The 24,297-nt window shown below is 39.8% G+C and overlaps 2 protein-coding genes across 3 annotated transcripts; both read right to left on the reverse strand.

Annotated features, from left to right (window-relative positions):
• Positions 1-5,554: 5,554 nt before the first annotated feature.
• Positions 5,555-17,863, reverse strand: auh (AU RNA binding protein/enoyl-CoA hydratase). Its single transcript, XM_062413557.1, has 10 exons — positions 17,631-17,863; positions 14,911-14,978; positions 14,328-14,415; positions 14,143-14,229; positions 13,265-13,357; positions 11,987-12,043; positions 8,516-8,703; positions 7,905-7,955; positions 7,289-7,336; positions 5,555-6,719 (listed from the first exon to the last, which is right to left on the reverse strand). Exons 1-10 carry the CDS (start codon positions 17,842-17,844, stop codon positions 6,642-6,644), a joined length of 972 nt encoding a protein of 323 aa, XP_062269541.1. The 5' UTR covers positions 17,845-17,863; the 3' UTR covers positions 5,555-6,641.
• Positions 17,864-18,159: 296 nt separating this feature from the next.
• nfil3 (nuclear factor, interleukin 3 regulated) lies at positions 18,160-23,150 on the reverse strand. 2 transcript variants are annotated; one of them, XM_062413321.1, is made up of 3 exons: positions 22,978-23,150; positions 19,933-21,326; positions 18,160-19,733 (listed from the first exon to the last, which is right to left on the reverse strand). In XM_062413321.1, exons 2-3 carry the CDS (start codon positions 21,220-21,222, stop codon positions 19,728-19,730), a joined length of 1,296 nt encoding a protein of 431 aa, XP_062269305.1. In that variant the 5' UTR covers positions 21,223-21,326; positions 22,978-23,150; the 3' UTR covers positions 18,160-19,727. The 2 variants fall into 2 exon arrangements, with proteins under 2 accessions (XP_062269305.1, XP_062269304.1); XM_062413320.1 differs by having other exon boundaries at positions 18,160-21,326.
• Positions 23,151-24,297: the final 1,147 nt, after the last annotated feature.

Consider the following 24,297-nt stretch of genomic DNA (forward strand, 5'->3'; position numbering starts at 1 on the left):
ACCCTGAATGCCCCCCCCCCACATAGAATAACAAAGTGCTGCGATTAGATGCACTGTGTGAATGTAGAAAGTACTGTAAAGCGCTTTGAGTGGTCATCAAGACTAGAAAAGCGCTATATAAATACAAAACCATTTACATGTCAATGTGTTGTGAGGATTCCCTCTCCCGGACACAAGTGCAATAGATGTCATGTTTAAAGGAGAACATCAGAAAGATAATGGTATTTACAGCTTTGATTAGAATAAACACTTTGTAGCATAACTGAAGGTCAATGAACTGATGGATTATCGTCAGTAATGGTTGAGTATCTGAGGAGAAATATCGTATATCAAGCAGTCTTGTTGTAATCAAAGTCCACGGTCAGCAGCCAGCAAGATCATGATCAACCATGAAGATCGGATGCCACCATAGTCCACAGTCATTGTCCACTGACGCCATCAGGATTCACCATCAGCTGCGACCTCGATCCACCACCACTATCACTCTAACTATAAGCTTTATCGTAATGGAAGGTTTTAAGCTTACTCTGATATGTACAGATGGTGTCTGCCTCCCGAGCTGAAACTGGGAGATGATTCCACAGGAGAGAAGCTTGACAGCTGAAAGCTCTGGTTACCTACTCTACTTTAAGGACGACAAGTAGGCCTAAATTCTGGGAGTGCAGTGCTCTAGTGGGTTGATAAGGTACTATCAGCTCTTGAAGGTATAATGGTGCCATATTATTAAGGGCCTTGATGATGAGGAGGATAATTTTTAATTCTATTCTAGATTTAACCCGGAAGCTAGTGTAGTGATGCTAATAATGGAGAAATGCGCTCTCTTTTCTTGGTTCTCGTCAGGACACGTGCTGCAGCATTTCGGAGAAGCTGCAGAGCCTGATAATAAGGAATTTCAATAACCAAGTCTGGATGTAACAAAGGCGTGGACTAGTTTTTCCCAGTCTTTTTGAGAAAGGACCTCTCTGATTTTTGAGATATTATCCAAGTGGAAGAAGGGGGTCCTAGAAATGTATTTTAAGGTCAAAGATCACTCCCAAGTTCCTGACTGTTTCATTGGAAGCAAGGGAGATGTCGTGTAGACTCATCATTAATTTGCAGGAATGGCAATCGATCTGAAAAATAGGATTTAAACCAGTTTTGGGTGGTTCCTTTAATGCTAATTATCTGTTCATTCTCTGTAATAATATGTGATGGTAAATAGGGTTGAATGCTGCCCTTTAATTCATGTATGTTGATATTATACCACTGAGCTAATTTACTATGTTTGACAGGTTTCTTTTTTAGAGGCGCTTTTGAGTCTAATGTTAATCGTAAAGACTTTACAGAGCTATCAACAAGATGGTCAATCTCAGTTTTTAAAGAATTTGTTGGTTATATCGTTGGACAATACGGGTTTAAATGTAATTGGAATTATTTCCTTAAAATTAGCTACAGCACTATCAGGTATCTATCTATATAATATAATCTAGTCAACATGAATATTGAAGTCACCGACAATAATAACTCTATCTCTGTTCCGTAAAAAAATCTGAACAAGCCCCTTGGGAGCATGGTAAACTACAGTAAATATGGTTTGCTGTTGGTGTTTCTTGGATGGGTGTGGCAGACTGAGAACAAGACTTTCCAATGAGTTGCAGCTTAGCTTAGGTTTAGGATTAATTGATGGACTGGAGTTAAAAATAGCAGCAACTCCAACTGCTTTACCAAAGCCTCAAGGAATGTGTGTGTTGAAATGCTCACAGGGAGCACATTAATTTAGGCTGACATGCTGAATATGACAACAATGTTCTATTCATGCTTGAAAGATGATCTACCAACAAACTTCTAATGTCACCATGAGCGATAAAAATGACTGGATTTTGTATAGTAAAATATATATTCTCATCATAACAGATATATGGGCTGATATTGTGTTTATATTGTCAAGACTACAGGACCTTTCTTGTGAAAACTAGCCATGCAATTAGGAGTCTTGACTCAATGTCCACATAGTCCTCTGGTGGCAAGGAAGGCCTGGGTAGGGCATTTTCCCACACATGAACAGTGTGTCTGCTGCCCTCAACAACATGCTACACTGATTCTTCCTCTGTCATGTGGTCAGGTTAGTGCAGTTTTTTCCAAAGTTAGCCACTTGTCCAAATGGCTCCGTCAGGTACAGTAGATGACTTCTATGGACGTTTCTCCTTTGACCTTATGGGAAAAAGATGTTTTGTATCTTGGTCACAATCACGATTTATAACTTCAGAGTAGATGAATAATTAGGAAGCTCAGTGTCACATTAGGATTTTTTATTACACATGACTCATTTACATTTGCAGTTGGTTCTTTGGAAAATGAGAAATTTGTGAATGGTGAAACTCATAATTGAATGTTTATTTCTCTTTATTAATGACTTATTCTTATTCTAATTAATCACTTTAATCATTTTCCGCAGGTAAACCATGTGTATAGCCCCTTTAGTAAAACAATGCATCCAACCCAAAAGAAAATTCCTTTTTTACTGAAGACAAGTTACCTGTAGCAGTAGGAAAAGCCTGTGTACAGATAAATAAAATCAATGGTGGCTTAGTTCCAATTAACTGCCTCAGGTCCAGTGAAGTAACAATCAGACCAGTACAAGAACCTCCGATCACAAAAAGTTTCACAAAAGTTTCTGTGAAATTTCAAAATGACTGTGGAGTTGAAGGGAATTTGGTTTGAGGTACTCACATCAGTGAGTGAGAGATATGCAACATTACAAAGTGGGAAAGTGTTTTCTTTAGACTGAATTTGGTCACGTTTGAGGCCCAAACATATCTGTTGAAAAACAGTTTCAGAACAGAAATGGCCTCTCGGCATGACCAGAGGGGAAGCGCCACATGTTTCCGACTAGACTGACCTATGGTTACAAATGCTGTTCCGGTAGAAAAACAAACTTAGATCTAAACTACAAAATGCTTTGAAGGATGCTGTTACAGTTACACCTTCAACGGATTGGGTGCAGACCTTCATTGTTGGGGAACCGATTTTCTTTACGCAACCTTGACTTGTGGTGGGATTACCCCCGGCATACTGCTGGACATCTGCCGGAAAGAGGCTAGCCACAGTGGGGATGTGCTAACCTGGTGTCGGCTCTGTGCAGCAGAATGAAGCCACAGGGCAGGTCTGCATGCAACCGCTGGCCAGGGCCTCAACAGTCTGTTAACTGGCTCGCACTACATCAGCACTACATGTCTAATTTGAAACTGACAGGAATCGGATCCGACTGTGAACAAATAATCGTTAACCCTAAACCGTTATGCATTTTAAGTACGTTCAAATTTCAATGTAACATTATTACATAAATTCAATGTAAAGGGTTTTCAATCATGTTGAGTTAGTTTGAATAAAGAGAGTGGTTTGATAAATAAAATTTGTTTAATGTATATATTTACTATATGGAGTCTTACTTTAACTTGAATTAAAATTGGATTATAGCACACAATCACTGAGAACAAATACAGACATATTAATGAGATTAATGAATTGTGCTAAAATAATAGATATACATACAACTGTTAGGTACAGAGTTTTGTACAGAGTTTTGATTAGTGACATTGGAGTCCTTCATTCTTGTTCCATGATACATTGATGATAGTTCAACATTTGCTGGGTAGCTTTATCAATCCTAGCACAGCTAGATGATGGTGAACTAGATAAAACAGTACACATATGTTGCCACAAAAGATTATTGACATGATAGTTTTCATCAAAACTTCATTAAACTAAGTAGTGCATTGCCTGCTATAAACCTGCATGTTTGGAATGGGCTGGTTGCTTATCCTGTGTTAATGCTCCAGAACTAATTTGTATTATATTATATTTTCATAAACCGTCTGTGGTGCAGAGTGAAGTCAAATAATGTTGAGCTGATACTACCTGGTTTATCTGCAATGAAGATTTTATAGTCAGTGTTCCTCATAAAATGTATCGATTTAACGATTTATCGGTTGTGTATATAAACTGGTATATTTTTCAATATTTTTCGTGTTCAAATTGCACAAAAACTTGGCACTGCATTTTAATGGGCAATTTACAATTCACATGCCAAGTTTGAAGCTGACTGGATGAACAGTTTGTGAGACATGTATTCCAAATACAGACAGACTTGCAATTAGTATAGATGTGCTAATGTTTCTGAATAATAAAACTTTTGTATTTTAAGCATTGTAACTTCGCTGAATGGTTTCTAGCTGTGGACAACGATACTCCTAAACTATTGGCAGAGAGTGTGAGTAATATCAGACTGGCTGGGAGATGTTTTCCTTAGATGTCCTTGTGATGGATAACAATTTTTACCTGTGTCTTCATTGCCAACAAGCATTCCCCAAATAAGTAGCTGTTCCAGAGTTCTAAACACAGTATTAAAACATTAAATGTCCAACTGCAATCTAAACCACACTCTCTGGGTCCTGTGTACAAGTTGCCATGTGGCAAACCTGTGTGCAATCCAGGCAAGGGCCACTTTAACACACTCAGAGTGGCTGGTGTACAATTATGTGTGTGTGTGTCTGATTTGTCATTTGTTTTTCAAAATTGTTTTTTTTGTTGTAATAGTTGCACCAGATATACTTTTGTTTTTGAGTTGTGTGGATGTGGTTGATATAATTTGGATCTCATGGGGCTTTTTGAGCAGCTGGTTGAACTCCGAGCACACAGCCATTTCAGTTATTATTCTGCTTTGAATTTGAAAGTAGAAGTTCTGAGGATTACATCCTGATTTAGCTCCTTCTCTCACTTAATAGCACCGCTTTTTACACAAACTTCCACCTCTAGTCCGACATTAAGATGGGCCAAAGGCGACAGATCATTTCAATTCAAAAAGCAAAGCAAATACAATTTGACTGATTTACAGAGATGGACCTTTGAATGAGCAATTAAATGTATCGTCTGGCACAGCATTAAAAACAATGATCCATATTAACAGAAAGTTCACTTCGGTCCAACTTTCTACTGAATAAAGTCTCGTTCCCACAATCATAAGGTTTTACATCACCTCCACTGAGGCTGATTAATTCATTAAAACGGTCTTCAAAATGGTTTGCTAAAATTCTTGATATCTGAATCAGTGAGGACTGAAACACATTAATTTCCAAAGAAAAGGCAACTCAAAGGAAATGTATTGTTTGCAAGACTTCTAATTTCTAAGTGTGTGGACACAGTGGTGACTGTGCTCCAGTGTCTGAAATCTGACAAGGGCTAGAATAGGTCATACATAAGGCATTATATAAAAGTATCTGTTATGTTCCGTAAGTCTGAGACCACAACTATATTTTACATGTCCTGGGGTTGAAGGAGAACTGGGCACCTTGTAGAAACATCCCTAAAGACCAGACAGACAACACGTCGTGTTACCTTGTACCTAACAGGGCTAAGTGGAAAAAAACATGTTTATAAAACATAAAAAAGTTTCACTTACTAGTCATTTGCAGGGTTATCAACCAAATCTCTATCAGTCAAGAACCAACAGAGCGTTCAAGAAAAAGTCAGTAGATGAGAATGAAATATGTCTATGTTAGTGATGCACTTATAAGGGTAATTTGCATATCTGAAACATTTATTGAGTGTTATCACATTAGTTACCCATCAGCCTCACTGAACAGATTTTAACTAGCATCTTTAACTAGTGTGTATGTGAGAGACGTATGTCAAACCATTCAAATGAAACAAACATCTTCAAGATAGAACTGTGAAAACTTTCTTCATTTATATCCATCTTGTCATGTAGTGTGTACATGTTTGTGTATTTTTAATTCAATGTCAATGAAATAAACATATTTATGACTGATGAATATTTTTGCTTGCTATCTTTTTCTCGCATACATGAGAGCCCTTTCATCATTAGTGATCTCACAGAAACTTTCATTGTCAGACCAGGCTCACTGTAGAAGTCATCATTCATAACAGGCTAATGACAGAAGCTTTGATTTGGAGAAAAAAAATAGCGTTTCTGTTGATTCTTCATGAAGACTGATTTGTTTTTATCAACAGTCACAGTGTCTTGTTTTTTATTAGCACAGAGAAATAAATCGTCACACATTCAACAGTCAAATCCAAACCTCCACCCTCTGAACATTTTTCGAAGAAGGGAAGTATGTCACAATAAGCATTTAGTCAAATGCAATGATTTCTTGCAGACACATCTGGTGTTATGATCACAGGACATTTCTAACAAAGTATAAATCGAACTCACTTTGTGATGCATCGGTCTTGCAGCTTTCACAGAATTTAAAGGATTTTCAATGGCTTGGATTAGTTCACTAGTCAAGGAGATTACTGTTGCTGATTGCCGGCCACTCACACTGCAAACAGCAATAACCAATTTGAAGTAATTCCTGTTTTAGAATGCAGTGGTTGTGAGTATTGTAAGTAGTGTTCAATGCTAAGTGAATTCACTTGGTTTCTCCATATGTTGACGTAATAGTTGTCACACCCAACGAGGGTTTTAAAATACACCAGCCAGGATCAGCCCTAATGCCCTGCAGTCAGATGTCCTACTGGATGCTGTACAGCTTAATGTGTTGAACAGTTTCACCCATAGATATGTTGGAAGCAGTTGAACAGTAGGAGAGAAGGAAGCAGAACTCTGGGATAGTTTCTGCAAGTATTCGGCCAGTGTTGACTCACTCGCCCTTGAACTGAGGACGCCTCTTCTCCTTGAACGCAGCCAAACCCTCCAATCGATCTTTGGTTGGTATCAACTGAAATAACAATATAAATATATCAGTACAGTGTAGGAAACACCTCTTTATTTACTTAATCTTGACCCATTTCCTGTTGGAGACATGGAAGAGTTGTTTCATATTGATGATGTGAGATTAATTGGTGTGAACTGATGTCATGTTAAAGGAAAAACATTCATAAAATATTTTCCTGTTTGGCTATCTGTCCTCAAAGCAAAAGGTCAAGATTTGTTTTGATGCAGTAATGCTTCATATAGAGCTGCATTACAGAGCTTTGATTTTTAAAAGTTGTGACTTTGGCTTTGAACATTGTGTCAATGCTTAACTGACCTTTGAAACAGTAAATGCAAAGTATGAAAAAGTAACACCTGTTAAGTTAATCATTCAAATGTATATATAAACCACCCACATGAACAGAAATACAGAATATTTGGTTTCATTTTATGAAAAACATCGGCTATTAAAATCTTCGTTGCAGAAAAACCAGGTAGGATGAACACAAACACAGGCCAAGCAAACAGCCCATTCCAAACAGGCAGGTTTAGAACAGGCAGTGAGCTAGCTAGTTGACTGGTATAGATTCTCACCTGGGCATAGCACGCCTCTTCAATGGCCAGACCTGTAGATAAATCCACCTGAAAGAGAATTTGGTATCTCTTAGGGAATTCAGATTCAGATTTCTCGTAAGCAACAATGAAATACAGTGAGTGCAAATGAAAAGCATCTGTATTTAAAAACTCAAGACTCTCTCTGAATTGCCCTCTTTTAACATGGCACATGAATGGTAGCACCATCTGTGAAACGTAACTAGTGTGTGTATTCTCCAAGAAAGAGACAAGAAGGACTCCTGGCCCCCATAAGCCCAATAACCGTTGATATACTGTATACTTGCACAGGTGCATATGTGCTCATGCATGTGCAGGGGTTTATGCTAATATCATCAAATGCAATTATGGAAAATACAAAATCACCTACTAGGGGTTATTTTGGCTTTAAATCGGACACAACCAACAAGCCAAAGGTCCTTTGACATTACAAAGCTGCAAAAGCATTTGCTTATACTTCATTGTGCTGAGCACATTGTGTTTGTGTTTTTCGTACTATACATGTAAACATCTGTTCACACCTGGTATTTAGATCGCCCAACCCTAGTGAACACAACCTTACTCGACAAAGACCTGCTGTTGAATTACTGGGACTTACCTCTATCCCCTGGTTGATCGCAAGTTTAGCCATCCTTACTGCAATCGGGCCCTGTGAGAGTCAAACATTCGATTGTCTTATATATTACAAAGCTTCATAAATTGCTTTGAGTTGTTTGGAATTATAAAATATTATAATGCTGTTATTGCAGGAATAAAAGGAGTTAACAAAGTTGATCTAGTCATGGCATTCACAGTTAAAATCACATTTTTGGACTTCTTATTAATTTCCCCTGGCGGTTTCAAGAAGTCCCCAGCAGGTTTCAAGAGACCCCAGCAGGCCCACGGGGACCCCTGCTGGGTTTCTAGCCGCTCCTTGAGATTGTTAACTGACAATCTATAGGCTGAGAGCCTACATCACCCAGAGCCCACACCTCAAGGGAGCTGGACCTTCCTCAGGTAATAGGGGGGCTGCTCATCAATTAATTATTTAACTATTCTTAATTGATAAACGTATAATTTCTAATTAATTATTTTACTATTCCTCATTGATAGCTTTATCATGTTTAATGAATATTTTTTACTATTTTAATAATCATATTTCATGATTAATAATAATTAGCCAACGTCACGTCTACTACTATTGCAAAACTCTGGTCAGGGAGGTGTTACCTGAGGGTTGATCTCTCGGGCGAGCTCCAGAGCCTGCAAGTAGGCAGCATCACCACTCTTATTCTGCTCCACAGATTTACTGACGAGACCCAGACGACATGCCTCTGTTCCGTCCACCACCCGGGCTGCAAAGATGAGCTCCTTAGCAAGAGAGACACTGATCACCCTGGGGAGACGCTGTGTACCACCTGCAAAAGAAATGAGAAACCTAAATGGGGCATGGACTTGACAACAGATGTTAATGATATTACGGGTTGTCAACTATATTAACATATAAAATGGATCGGTGGACCAGGACCGCGGTGGTGGCTTGTGATGGGTCCTCCTGGTGGGCGGCGGTGGACGGTGACTGAGGACTGGAGTGGCGTCTGGTCCGGATGGTGGATCGTGGTCTAGATGGTTGCTGAGCATGGACTGTGCTTGCAGCGGGACTGCTTGGCATGTCATGTTGGGGTTGTCCTTCGGGATGTCTACCCTCATCAATGCTGCTAGAGACTTTGATTATTGATGATGTTCTCCTGCACGTGGCATCTATTGCACTTCTGTCCGTCCTGGGAGAGGGATCCCTCACATGTGGCTCTCTCTGAGGTTTCTACATATTTTTACCCTGTTAAAAGGGTTTTTTGTAGTTTTTCCTTACTCTTGCTGAGGGTTAAGGACAGAGGATGTCACACCCTGTTAAAGCCCTATGAGATGAATTGTAATTTGTGAATATGGGCTATACAAATAAAATTTGATTGATTGATTGATGCCATGTAGACTGACTGTGACGTCACTTCTGGTCGTAATCTCATTCGACGCACTCTAGCTTATAGACTCTGACATAGAGGAACCACAACAAATCGCAGGAGTTGTTTTTTTCCAGAGTTTTTGGGACGGTAGACATGCCAGATACCCAAATTAACGTGTAGAAGCACTACAAAAGTGGAATTTTCATAATATGTCCCCTTTACGGGTACAGCATTCCAAAACCCCTGACACATTTCAGTGCAAAATGCTAATAATAACTTTAAAATGCGTATCCTTAACTCCAGAAAACTAACATAACGCATTACTGGTGAGCATTAGTTGATAAAAATCTAAACTTAGACTAAAACAAACATTTGCTTTAAAACGTAACTGCTAACCAGTACCTGTGTGCACACAGCAGGGCACAGTGAAAGAAGTAGAATGCTATATAATGATTTATTCCAGATTTTTACACTGTATATATTATTCTTATTAGTTTCATATTTTGATTATCCTTATACTTAAGAATTGCATATTACTTATAACTGACTAATGTTATTTTGGCACTTGCTGTGAAATTGAAAATGTTTCCATTGTGAGAGTAACAAAGGATTATCATTTATTATTTAATCTATTTTTAAGGACATTTGGTGTCAAACTGACGGGAGACCTATTTCAGTAAATTATATAATGATTATTCTGCTTGTGTGACGAATGATCTTACGGCCTGCTCACAGGCCGTAATATCATTCATCACATGGCTCATCATGCAATCTCAATGTCTCCTATTCAAGTCTGATCTGGACTTGTACTTTCACTTTTAAAGCAAAGCAAAATATTTGAAAAATACTATTTAAAAGAAACAAAGGAGAATGTCTGAATGAACATGTAAAACAGATGTATGTACGGGCCAAATTATATGTCTAAGTGAAATAAAATAACTTTTTTTCCCCACACATTCAATGTGGAGCCTGAAGACATTACATTGCCTTGCATAAGTATTCACCCCCTTTGGACTTTTCTACATTTTGTCATGGTATAACCACAGATTAAAATGTATTTCATCGTGAGTTTATGTTATGGACCAACACAAAATAGTGCATCATTTGGAAGTGGGGGGAAATATTACATGGATTTCACAATTATTTACAAATAAAAATCTGAAAAGTGTTGAGTGCATATGTATTCACCCCCTTTACTGAAAAACCCCTAACAAAGATCTGGTGCGACCAATTGCATTCACAAGTCACATTTGCAAGTCACATAATTAGTAAATAGGGTCCACCTGTCTGCAATTTAATCTCAGTATAAATACACCTGTTCTGTGACGGACTCAGAGTTTGTTGGAGATCATTACTGAACAAACAGCATCATGAAGACCAAGGAGCTCACCAAACAGGTCAGGGATAAAGTTTTGGAGAAATATGAAGCAGGGTTAGGTTATAAAAAAATATCCAGAGCTTTGAACATCTCTCTGAGCACCATAAAATCCATCATAAGAAAATGGAAAGAATATGGCACAACCGCAAACCTACCAAGAGGAGGCCGTCCACCCAAACTGAAGAGTCGGACAAGGAGAAAATGAATCAGAGAAGCAACCAGGAGGCCCATGGTTACTCTGGAGGATTTGCAGAGATCCACAGCTGAGGTGGGAGAATCTGTCCACAGGACAACTATTAGTCGTCTACTCCACAAATCTGGCCTTTATGGAAGAGTGGCAAGAAGAAAGCCATTGTTGAAAGGGATCCATAAAAAATCCCGTTTGGAGTTTGCCAGAAGCCATGTGGGAGACACAGCAAACTATGTGTGGCGAAAACCCAACACTGCCCATCACCCTGAGCACACCATCCCAACAGTGAAACATGGTGGTGGTAGCATCATGCTGTGGGGATGCTTCTCTTCAGCAGGTACAGGGAAACTGGTCAGAATAGAGGGAAAGATGGATGGAGCCAAATACAGGGAAATCCTTGAAGAAAATCTGATGCAGTCTGCAAAAGACTTGAGACTGGGGCAGAGGTTCATCTTCCAGCAGGACAATGACCCTAAACATACAGCCAGAGCTACAAAGGAATGGTTTGGATTAAAGAATGTTAATGTCTTAAAATGGCCCAGTCAAAGCCCAGACCTCAATCCAATAGAGAATCTATGGCAAGCCTTGAAGATTGCGGTTCACAGACGGTCTCCATCCAATCTGACTGAGCTTCATCTTTTTTGCCAAGAAGAATGGACAAACCTTTCCATCTCTAGATGTGCAAAGCTGGTAGAGACATACCCCAAAATACTTGCAGCTGTAATTGCAGGGGGGTGAATACTTATGCACCCAACAGATGTCAACTTGTTTGTTCTCATTATTGTTTGTGTCACAATAAAATTTATTTTGCACCTCCAAAGTACTATGCATGTTTTGTTGATCAAACGGGAAAAAGTTTATTTAAGTCTATTTGAATTCCAGTTAGTAACAGTACATAATGGGAAAAAGTCCAAGGGGGGTGAATACTTATGCAAGGCACTGTACCTCTCCTTAGGCTTTGACTTTCAAAAAGGTATAGTGAATCTCTATGGCAGACCTCATGGTCTGGTATAACCTGCACTGCACAACAGATCAGGCCCAACTCACAGCTGCTGGCAGGAATTTTTTGGACACTCACGGTCATACAGGCAATTTCCAATGATGAGTTTCACCAGTTGACATGTAGACAAAATAAATATTTAAGCCAGAAACAAAATAAAATATATCCTTACCTGCTCCAGGAATAATTGCAAGTTTAGTCTCGACTAGTCCCATTTTGGCAGTATTAGCTGGATGGACCAAAAAGCAATAGTTAGCACTACTTATACATATACACAACAACTAGAATACATGTATGATATAATACAGAGAAAATAATGAATGCATTCATTTTCTATTTCACCAATATCCCAGTATATACATTCAGACACAGTACTATACAAGTGATTCTAAAATAAATAATATAAAAATAATAAATGTAATAACTTTGCTTCTTTTCATATATCCACCACTGTTTAAATCAAGATCCAAACATTAACTCCTTAGATATTTAATAAATAATATTTAATATCATTAATAATTTAATATCAGGGTAATCAAACTAGTTTAATCAAAGAATCTCCCCTATGCATCAATAAAGTCATTTCTTAAAACAGAGAAGGTTTGCAGGGCTTTCACACACAGTTTATTGCATACTTGTCAATACCTCTGAAAAGGTGGTTATGTTTTCACCTGTCCATTTGTTTGTCATTAAAGCTGGGCATACAGTACATTGTGCGATTTAACCCAGTATTGTCCCCAGGCGCATCATGTTACCGAGGTCTAGTTTGACCAATACGTTTTGAGCAGACTGTGGTTGCCCGCAGGTAAACAGTCCATGTGGAGAGCAAAAGAAGTAGAACACATTGAATGTAGGGCTTCAGCTATTGGCTTTTCATAAATATGCAGATAGCTGTTAATAATCTCAATGTCATTTGGTCCTAAAAACACCAAACGAACCGTTACCCCTAGAGGCTAATTCACCTTCAAGTGATTGGCGATTGAACAGTTGGCCGCTTCCTTAAGACTGTGTGTAAAACATTAGGATATTGTTGTGGCCCTTGTGACATCTTTGTTTCCTTTGGATTTACTATAATAGTTTGGAGTATAGAACAATATGTTTCACAATTATCCGGAATAAAACAGCTTTGATTATAGGTGTCACTGATTCAACCAGATGACTTTAGCCTCGTCACACTCCGCTATAGCTTTGTGGTAGAACTGAAATGGAGAAAATTCAGCAGAGAATTTGAAAAAAAGGTGGAAAATGAATTAAAAAAAAATCGAGAACAGTATAATTAACTGCAGCACAGCATTTCCCTTAGGATATTTAGTTCTGACTTTAACTTTCAACTATGTGAGGGATTTTCTCTCAACTGCTTTGACTGGAAACTGATTCTACAATAACAAACATTAAAAGAGTTTTGCACATAGAGCAGAGACTTAACTGTAACATCAAAATAAAACCTTACATGCAATTCTGATGTCACAAGCAAGGGCCATTTCCAAGCCTCCTCCTAAAGCAGCTCCATCAATTGCAGCAATTGTTGGTACAGGCAGATTACCTGTAAAAGAAAAGACAATATGGTACCAATCGAAAGCTATAAAATGAATTCATATGTAGCTCACCGAAAACCAACAACTGCATCATTCGACAAGATTCTAGAACATATCAACTACTCGTATCCTTAGACTGTTATTTTCTCCACTGCTGGCAGAGCTACCTAGAGTCTGTCAGATTGTGTGTTGAGAAACCAGCAACCGACAGAATTATTCACATTTGCCAGAAACTCTCTCTTGTTTCAAGGCCTGGATGTGGAAATGTAGGAGAATGTAGCTGTGCATCAGGCTCACACTGTATTGTTAAAATTTAAGATGAACAATTTTGTAATTCTGTCAATTGACCAATTTATATCAGATACTCCAAATCATATTTTTTTTAAATAAATATGAAGCAATGGAACTCCCTGCAGTATCCACTTGCACATCAAGGCTGATTGGCCCCTTATCACCATATTGCATATACACATATTGAGATCATATACATTTGAATCGTGATCCACTATTCATAGTTATCGTTGAATATGTGAATTAATAACTGGTGCCATGTCAAATGTAAATGTGGAAAACAGTCAAACAACTTGACTGATGCAGTGTGTGATATAGTTATAGATACCTGATACCAATAAAGGAATTATTGTGCATCACTCCCCCAAAAAATGTTTAAGTAATGATAATATCTAAATTAGTCAGTTAAATTGACCTAACCATGATTCCTGCATTAGTATATGAAAAAAGTCAAAGTCAAAAATCGGCATCGAATTTATAAACAGTCACGGTCAGTCTTTACCAAGCTCTGTGATGAGTGCTCTGGCTTTGGACACAAATGGCCCCACTTCACTCTGTTGCATCTTGGCTCTCTCCTTCAGATCTGCACCTGCACACCAACAGAAAGGATCAGAGTCAAGCCATGCATGCACTCACACGCAGGCAATGTCAATGCACACAAAAATCTCATGAATAAGGTGAGTTTACCTGCACAGAATATCCCAGGAACCAAACTACAGAAAATGACACTACGCACTTTGTTATTATTCTTGATATCTTCCACAGCTTCAAACATCTGAAAGGCAGAAAAAGCTTAAATTAAAAACTGCACATCTATAACATTTCTCCAAATGTCTTACAATTTGAATGCTAAACTTATTTAACATAATCTAAGAACAATAATAATTATTTGGAACATACTTTAAGCCAAACTTAGACATTACAAGAGAGATCAGAAAAAAGTTAACCTAATAACTGAACACTCCCTTCACTGCTGAGTCGTCAAAGTAGAGCTGGGACTGTGCTTCTTAGAAGATGTACATAGATGTACACACTGCAGGGCACTATGGATCACCGTATCTCATGAAGGCTTGGAAAGGAACCAATGCGCACATCTTCCAAATTTCAACAGGAGCTCATTTATATTGTCATGTTGATTTGCTAAATCAACTCAAATCGTAATAACCTACATCCTGCTAAGAGAAGCAGAGTTCCAGCCTCATGTCTGTTACCAATTACTGACTTTACTCTTCCTCATCATGCCAAAAGCAATACAAAGGTTCATACATACCATTTTGACCAGATTTTTGCTGATGGCATTTTTGGCTTTTGCTCGATTTATTCCCACGACAACAATACCTGAAAGACAATGTTAAATCAGGGTGAATAACAATGATAACAATAACAACATGTTAATGATGAGCCACATTATAGACATCACATAACACAGTGTCAGAACTATAAAGCATATTTTCAGATCATCCACAGAAACTCTGGAGAAGCCGATGTGGCGACTGGCGGGCTTAAGGTGTCCCTAACAGGTGACAGACGCAAAAATGAAAGAAAAAAAAGTATATCTCAGGATGAAGAAGTGAAGCCATGCGCATCAAAGAGAATTTGAGGTCAAACGAGCGGACATTGTTACTGTGCTGCAGACAAAAACACTGAATGCATCTCAATGGAGAACTGATTGTGAATGTGTGAAAGGAAACCTCGGGAGGAAGTCCGGACCCAATTTCTCGATAGTTCCTCCAGAGATCATGGCTGAAAACGGCTAATTACAGTGTGATCACATGGAACAAGGGCCAATGTGTCCAAAAACTGCCTGAGTGTTGAGTCGAGCTTGGTTAGTTTTCTCTCAGACTCGGATGGGTTTAGACTTATAAATGTGGCCTGAGCCGCTCTCTTTACTTTACAACTGTGATGTCCGCTGAACCGTTTCACTTCTCCTGCAGCTTGATGTGTTATTCTGTGAGCAGGAGGATCATTCCGACTCATAGTGCCACCTCTTGTGTGTGCTCTCCTGACCAATTAAGGTTTTGAGACCCGATCAACTAGTTTGGGGTTCCTCCATGTGAAAGACTGTGCAGTGTGTGATCTAGGGGACATCGGGTAATGTGAGACATCACCTGTATCTAGGCAACGGAACACATTTGTGGTCATGTGACCATTATGTTTTCAAGCCCCTTCCATTCCCCCCTTGCCATGAAGGAGAAGTTGGTGCTGGTGCTGTGGAAAGTATGTTTTTTCACAAAAATGTGTTTTTTGCATGTAAAAGTAAATTGTCTTGCTTTGAACTTAATCAACTGTTGTGTCAAAACAAAAGGTAGAAAAACGTATATCATACATGTTGGTGAACTTCCAACATATAAAACCATGTGATTGATGCTAGCTGAAGATTAGCCTGAATTGCTAGGAGATGTTTTCTTTTAAACGGTGGCTGTGGCCATGTAGCACAAGTTAAGTTTAGTTTTAAACACATTTAAGTGTTATATTACATTATATATGTTTTATTTTTAATGTCATAAACATTGTAGAAAAGCCATCATGCCAAAAAACTATACACCAGGAAGACAACCTGGGGCCAAACACCCCTCGAAGAGATGGAGAGCGCAGCCGCTGAGGTCAAGCAAGGAAAGAAGTCCTTAAGAAAAGTTGGAAGGGATAGAAATATTGATAAGACAACCCTCAAAAGATTCATAAAGAAAACAGAGAAAGGGAAGGTAAAATCAGTAGCCTGGGGTGCAGTAGCTGAGGTAAAGAGAATATTCACAGATGAGATGGAGGAGGAGCTTGCCAAACACTTGAAACAACTAGCTGACCAGTTCCATGGCCTTGCTCCAGTTAAGTGCCGTGAACTGGCATTTGAATACGTAGTTAAAAACAATATCCCTGTCTTTAACTATTACAACATGTGTTGTTATGGTAGTTTTAAAGTGGAAAAAGTAAGTGGACCACTTTACCCCGTAGCTGGGGTAAAGTGAGACACAAGACCACTTTTTTAAAAACAATCATATTTTCACTGCCCTTTGTCCTGAAGACATTCTGATAATTTCCATTGCTAGAAAACATCCTGAATTAATGGGAAATGTGTAAATTTTACTGATATATAATTTTAGCTCGCCTAAAGGGGAGCAAATGGAAAAAATATCCCACATTACCCCGCTCTCCCCTATCACCTTTAGCATAGGAAAGACCAGAACAGATGTGAAACCTCACATTATTGTTTAATTTATTCACTGTCACATCTATATCAGATACGTCCAGTCAGGAATCACATTAAACAGCAAAAATAATGAACTTACAGTTCACAACATAATCATCACAAGTAAATACAAATGTAAGAGTTATTTCAATCCTCTGACTCTGGAATTGACACAATTTTTTTTTCCCCACTTAGATAAAGTTTTCTTCTCGTATATTCTTCAAGAATATATATTATTTCTACATTTCAGTCTTGTTTGTTTTTTATTTTCAATCTGTTTTGTTGTTATTTCCTGTGAGTAAACTGAAACCATCTTTTCTCAGGACATGTCATTCTGTTGTAAGGAGGAAACTTTATTATAACTGTCAGCGCACAGCACAGTGTACTGTACATTTTGTGCAAATCTTCTTATGTAACCAAAGTATCTAAAGTAATAAAAAACCTCTGTGCATAAGTGGAGGCAGATTTTATCCCACAGTGGATCCCCTTTCCTAACTCCTTAAGTCTACTCCTTCGAATCTTTCCTTGGCCTAGTGACGTATTCCCTCAGGGCTAATCAGTAGTGGCTAGGAAAGGAGATTATTAGTTATTGTTAATTATGATTAATATTATTTGGACTATCTGAACGCAGCCGGTGGCTTCTGGTGACGTAGTGTGACGTCAACGCGTACTGTCAGTGATGGTGGGCGGGGCCCCGCTTTGCATCCATCAGGATGTCGGACTGTGACTTCACAGTTTGTATGAATTCCTGATGGAGAGTCAGTATCTTCCACTGGTATCTCACACAATATAATAACCGGGCTTACCGTCGTCCTCTCCGTCCAGGTACCTGACGCGCAGGTCGTCCTTCGGGTCGGAGCTGTAGTGTCGCGCTGCTGCAGCCGGACCGTGGAGCCGCACAGCGCGCGGCACTGCCCCGATGATATCAAAATGTCTCGTGCAGGAGAGGGCCGCCATAAGGCTGCACGCGCCGCCCCGGTGTGCCGCTTGCACGCGGAAGGTCTGCATCAGGGCCGCCATATTGACGAGCTGCTTGACTTTCAACTGTGAACCCAGTCACGTGGTCACGTCACCTGACTCCTCCACAAGCGACAGGCGCAGCCACGTGTGTTTATGAGAGAATATGAAAAAGTAGTTTTAAATAAAGGGTTTTAAATTTGTTATTTGTAGACCATAATATGCTTTAGGGTTTGACAGTCAAGCATCATTCAGTCACAACCCTGGTTCTCATATGTACATGTACAGATGGTTTCCAAATGCAAGCTTTGAATACATCATCTATCATCTATATTAATATTGGGTGAAAGCTATACAAAATATCAGAGCACACATGAGTCAGTGAGAAGACATTTATTGTAAACAAGACAATAACCGTAACAATAACTTGATGAAAGTGGTCATCAACGAGATTGTCCAAAGTATGACAACAAATGCAAACATCATTCATTTGAAATTACCTGTAATAATAGAATTAATTGTGAGGCTGTAATGCAGAATCTCTGGAAACAATTTAGAAAATGATTTGTTCACTGAAATGTAACAGAATAAATGTCAGTGCTTTATAAAGTCCAGTTGTGACTTCCATCATAAGGTAGTCACAGTTGTCCCGCCAGTGTCACACACTGTCAGTTTTACCAGCAGGCTGGAAGCTAACAAGACTATTAAATAAAGAGAGAGCAAGAGCCATGGCTGTTTGGCAAACAGTGAAGCAGTGACAGTAGCAGATCATTTAAAAGTTAACTCATATTTGCATAAATCATCAGTCTCTGTAGCAGTATGAAGACTTGCCATTCTCAAAGATGTTCTAATCAGGACATTTTGAGTGAAAATGCGTCAACGAAGTAAAAAAAAAAAACATTAAATGAAGAAAAAATAAGGGCACATTTACTGCACTTTGACACAAGGGAAAATATTGAAGCTGTAAATGGTGCTTAGTTAAGTGCAGATGAGTAAGACAGTACAAACCTAAATAACCTCACTGAGGAAAGTCACAAACCGCACAAACTTGTTTGCATGTGGTAAGAATGTGATCCCACCTCAATCTGAGTCAACTGCAAGGCCTATTCTGCCCCACAATAAATGGAAATGTGCCAATTCAAAATCTACTCTCCATTAATACAACCCAAACTACAGAGCTCCTTAAAGGAAGTGTCATGACATTGATTATTCTGAAATGACAAACCTATCAAATAAAGCACAAGATATCCCTTAAAGCACAGGCATGGACTGTACAATTTGCTCAATACAATAACCATATTTCATTACACAATAGATCTGTGGGTTTAAGTGCTACAGTGATGTCTGTGATGAATTTACAATTCTCAAATCTTCATTTGGTCAATCTGCTCTGCAGAGAGAACAAGGCTGAAGCAGATTGATATCAGGTGGGCCTCTTATTTGCCTTTCCACAGCCATGTTATATTTCAAGAGGTTCCTCCCACTTTCTGATCTAATCGTGTTTAAATAAATCTAATTATTTATGGAACCTTTTTCTGACTCTGTAAAGTGGCCTTCGGTAATTTGAAAAAGGGCACTATATAAATCCAAGTTATTATTATTATCAGGTTTCTCAACAGAAACTTTGATTCCATTCAGAATTCGTTTCAGTTGCTTTCGCTTCACTAATCCTGATCAAACTATTCACAATGAAACTCTCCAGATATTTCCAATAAAAATCCTTCCTTAGAGGCCGCTGTTTCCGGGTAGGCTTTTAATATTTCAGGAACTATTAATTCCCATTGGTGATAACGGAACAGGGGTTAGAAACACCGCCATAATAAGCAATAAATGAAAACATTGTGTTCGAAAAGAGACGCTGAGGAGCAGCCACAGCTCTGTTGTGGAGCTGTATTGTGCACTGATTCTTTTGTAACTATACCTCTCAGCTTGTTACAGTGAGCGGTCTACAAGTTTAGACTCTGCCATTATGTCAACACATTTTATTTGAAAACTTACATTAATGGAAACATGATTTAACCCTAGTAACCACACAGTGCAACAGCAAATGAAATGGAAATGCAAAACCAAGGATATTTTGAGGAACATCCCTTTGATGACGCATGATCATCAGTGGTGCTTCTGTTGGACTCTATCACAGAATCTTGCTATGTTGCCGTTAGTCTTTTCAAAAGAGACCACTTTAGCAGAAAGGGAGGCAAGGTCCTGTTTTATATTCAAGTGCTCAGCATGTGAGTTTGCATTGGAAGGTTCTTCTACATCTACGGCAGCTTTGTTTGAGATGGGGCTCCAGGTTCGCCTGCTACTCTTGCAGCCATCCCACAGTGCATCTGTGCTGCTTCTGTGCCACTGCTCAGACCGGTGGCTCCAGCCCTGCATGTTGGTGACCTGTACTGACAAAGGGCACAGGGGGGACTGTGGGTACTCTGAAGAGTCGTGAATGGTCTGCCAGTGTCCTCCCTCTGTTATGCTGCCCGGAGTTGAGGATTTTCCAGAGAACTCATATTCAGAGTCAATGGTCTCCACTTTGATTTGAGTGGTTCTGGCTTTAATCCGCAGTTTATGGGGCAAAGCTGAAGAAGTGGTCTCCGGCACTTTGTGTGTGGAGACAATGACACTTGTTGGGCCAGCTGTAGATGGCATGAACCCTTTGGGGACTTGCTGCTCATCCTCACCATCTGAGGATTTGCCTACAGCACCATCATCTGAGGTCCGGGGGGAGTTACTGGATGACCTGGTGACCTGCAGTAATGAAGCTGGCTGGGAGTAAACACCAGACAAAGGACTGGCTATGTAGTTTCTATAGAGCTCATAGGGACTACTCCTCTCCTGTGCATAGCTACCATTCTCCGAGGGTTCTTGCTTGACCTCTGTGGTATTGCAGACATTGAAGCTACCCTGAGTTGCAGTGCATGTCTCAGGCATGGGAGGTGAATGCTTTATGACTGATATACAGCTACTACGCAAATGAAGAGACTCCAAATCTCTGCTGGAAGAACCTTGATCATCGGTGGGTGTTACCAACTCCTGGTAAAGATTGACAGTGGCGGAGCTGGATAACTTCTTGGCTTCTTGGGCATATGCAGCTGAGCTCAACAGGCCAAACTTCAGCTTCACTGACAGGAGCTCAGCTTTGAGGGAGGCATTTTCCTCTCCAAGGGCCATCAGCTTGGTCTCCAGCACCATGTCGTTAATTCGCCGCTTCTCCCTTGAGCGCTTGGCCGCCTCATTGTTTTTGCGACGTCGCTCCCAGTATATGTTGTCTTTCCTCTCCTCTGGGATAAACTCCCTTTTCCTGCGACAGCTAATTTTAGCCTTAAATGGAATGGCAGATATTGTGTGGCCCATCAGGTCTCTGTTAGCCCCCTCTAGGGCCAGGACTAGGGAAACCTCTCCACTGTAGGACTCACTGGAGTCCACCTCTTGCTTGATTGATAGCATCTTACCACTGTTTTCAACTGACAATATGCTGGAAAGTCTTTAACTGTTCACCATAATGCATGTATGCATTGAGAGCCACATTCAATGAATCCACTGGAGGGAATCTGGAAAAAAACAACGAGAGGTTTAAATGTTAGTGTTTAATTGAAACAAAGTTAATCATGTTATCAACGGTAATAACATTTTAGAGAGAAGATGGAAATTTGTGTATGTTTTGTGATTGATCGTGTGTAACGATTAACAAGCGTGGAAAATACATACAGTCAACAACTCTAATTACTAACTATCATTTTGTCAAGCAATTATAATTATGTATGTACAGAGACACCTTTTTGCTTATGAGAATATACAGTATTACAGTGAAGTTCTTGAATATTTCCCCTAAAAAATATTTCCCAAAATTATGATAAATTACATTTTTTTTACTTTGTTATGTAGCATAGCCAACAGGACCCCCTGGACATGTGACACGATTTTCGTGAGAATATACAGTATTACAGGGAAGTTATTGAATAATTTCCCTAGAGAATATTTCCCAAAATTATGATAAAGGACATTTTTAAGCCTTTTTACTGTAGCATAGTCAGCAGGACTCCCTGGACCTGTGACATGATTTTCGTGAGGATATACACTATTACGGTGAGGTTATTGAATATTTTTTCAATATCTCTTTTCGGTGTTGCACTTTGTAGACAGTCCCTGCGCACTCGTTTCTCAGCAAGCTGTACGTAGACACCGATGTTATGTGTCCCTCACGGAGGACGACTCATATTGATGATAACTGGCCTGTAGCCCGTTGTCCACATTACTACGCTGGGAATTATGCAGCGTTTGTGCTTTAACAACGTTTCGCTTATGACTTATTGATCCGGGAAGTCCGAATCTGTGAATATCTTGCCAACTCTACTGAACTATCAGCAGGTCTCACAAATGCTGGGATCTGACCCAACATGGCTGCTGTTATCACTCGCTTTTGTCTTTTCTAAGGAAACATGTGACAGTGGGACTAAATTTGGACGACACGTGATGAGGATGGGTGGCAGTGGGACTGCACCGGGCCGGTTCACCGTAAGTTCACCGAGGGCTCGGCCCGGACCGGCTCGGACTGAACACAATCCCTCATTGTGCCCACATTACACAAAATAGCGTCCCTCCGTCTGCCAGCACTTTCTATGGCTGCACACTTTATGAAATATCTGCTGGGTGGCCATCACAACACGGGCTTGGGATTGTGAAAGTCTTTATAAATGATAGGTGTTAAACTCCGTTGTAATAGAAGAGAGGGTTTAAATCAGATGACCTCTATATGAATACATACTGGCCACAGATCTCAGGCTGCGTGCTCAGACACTGTTAATCTGCATGGCATCATAGCTTACTCAGAACTGTGGAGCTATCTGTGTTGTCATAACGAGAGGAGAAACTACACCACGTACAGTTCCGAGGCCGCTGATGGCAATGTTTAACCTCACTGGCCTACGAGTCTAAATACGATCTAATACACGTCTCCCCGTGCGAACATTGCCCAGGTTGTATCAGCCCTGTGCCATTGAGCTGCCAACACTGTCCGGCTTAAACTAAACAACAACAACAGGAGCTCTGTCGCACAGTGGAAACAGAACCAAGAGCTCAGCACACAGGCTACAGGGAGCTGCGCTGATCTGCACCGTGGGCGGTGTTCAGGGCGAGTAAACACTCATCTAACACTGGACACGAGAACATGGAGCTGAGCTGCAACTCCAATCCCCACTGTACCTTCTCTACCCGCGGCTTGTTGACTTGGCTCTGGTTCTTCACCTCGTTTCAAGCTCCGGGGACGAGTCCACTGGCCCCATCAGTCAGTCAGCACACAGGCGGAGGTGGTAGCCCGCTCTCCTCCTGGTCATGCTTCCCTTCAAGGTAGCTACTGACTCATGGATCTATGTTAGTAGGTCACCGCCTCCCTATATTGGGAGAGCCAGGTTAAAGGAAAGCCGCTACAGCCAATCGCAACGCAGCATCTTCAGATTTTCAGCCAATGAGGCTTGGCATCGGTGGAGAGCTCAGAGCTCATAGAAAATGCATGTCGTCATCGGTAATGCGTGTGGTGCGTTCAGGTGCGGCGCTTCAACAGGAGATACCACCACGGCACTACTGCTGTTAATACATATAGATATTAAAGTATAGTTTTTAGTATTATATCAATATAACATTATCAGAAAATTATAATGGAAGTTTTACTAGAAGTACGATATGTGTGTGTGCGTGCGTGCGTGCCTGTGTGTGATATATTGCCAGGCTGGCTTGGCTTAGATGTGGTCAGTCAAACCCAGTTACCGTTGCATGATTCATATCTTATATATATATCACAGTGTAATTTGTAAAATTGACCCTTGTATCACTTATACAATACTACAACTACTACTACTCTTAGAATCAGTAGATAAAGAATTAGTTAACGCTGATTAAAATGTTATGTCCTACAGATACTCAGTGGTGGAATGATATAAATCGTATCCACAAAACACAGCCTATTATGGGCTGCTATAAAACATGCTTGCACTGCATTAATTTTGATGAAGTGAGGTAATGCTAAAATATAAAACGACAAGAAATCCATCTGCTCATACTGCTCAACACCGCTAGGGGTCACTATTGGATAACTGGTAAGTGTTTGGATCGTCCCTGGAGGTTCAGAATTAAAATGGCTGCTTCAGACCCACACTCATTATCCTAGTAAATGGCCCAATGGTTACTACTGTGACATATTTCTGGGCCTAACTGCTACAGTGCCCACGTTCCAGTTCAAAGAGTCTGGAGTTTTACCAGAGTTCACTAGGACACAGCCTGTCACTCACACAAATACTAAACAACTGAGCTCAGATTTGTTAAAATTTTAAATCAAACAGAATTTTTACATTAAGATGCCAGCAAAAGTGAGCTACAATAATGAAGTACATCCCATTTACTGCTCATCAGAGCATTTTTGTTGGTTTCTGTATGATAATATTTTAAAGTAAGGAAGCTATTTTTGATGAAAGTATACATCTGAAATGTATGTTAACACAGTCACATTTGCAGTATTAATGTGCACCC

Source organism: Platichthys flesus, chromosome 19 (assembly GCF_949316205.1).
Source record: "Platichthys flesus chromosome 19, fPlaFle2.1, whole genome shotgun sequence".
NCBI classification, from domain to species: Eukaryota; Metazoa; Chordata; class Actinopteri; order Pleuronectiformes; family Pleuronectidae; genus Platichthys; species Platichthys flesus.

What these genes read in the sequence shown, in the direction of transcription:
- auh (XM_062413557.1), bottom strand. Translation starts at nt 17,844, where the DNA reads ATGGCGGCCCTGATGCAGACCTTCCGCGTGCAAGCGGCACACCGGGGC. An exon ending in CCCGAGAGATCAACCCTCAG is followed by an intron (nt 7,956 to 8,515) that starts GTAACACCTCCC and finishes TGACTCTCACAG; the next exon opens with GGCCCGATTGCAGTAAGGAT. An exon ending in CGATCAACCAGGGGATAGAG is followed by an intron (nt 7,337 to 7,904) that starts GTAAGTCCCAGT and finishes ATTCTCTTTCAG; the next exon opens with GTGGATTTATCTACAGGTCT.
- nfil3 (XM_062413320.1), bottom strand. Translation starts at nt 21,222, where the DNA reads ATGCTATCAATCAAGCAAGAGGTGGACTCCAGTGAGTCCTACAGTGGA.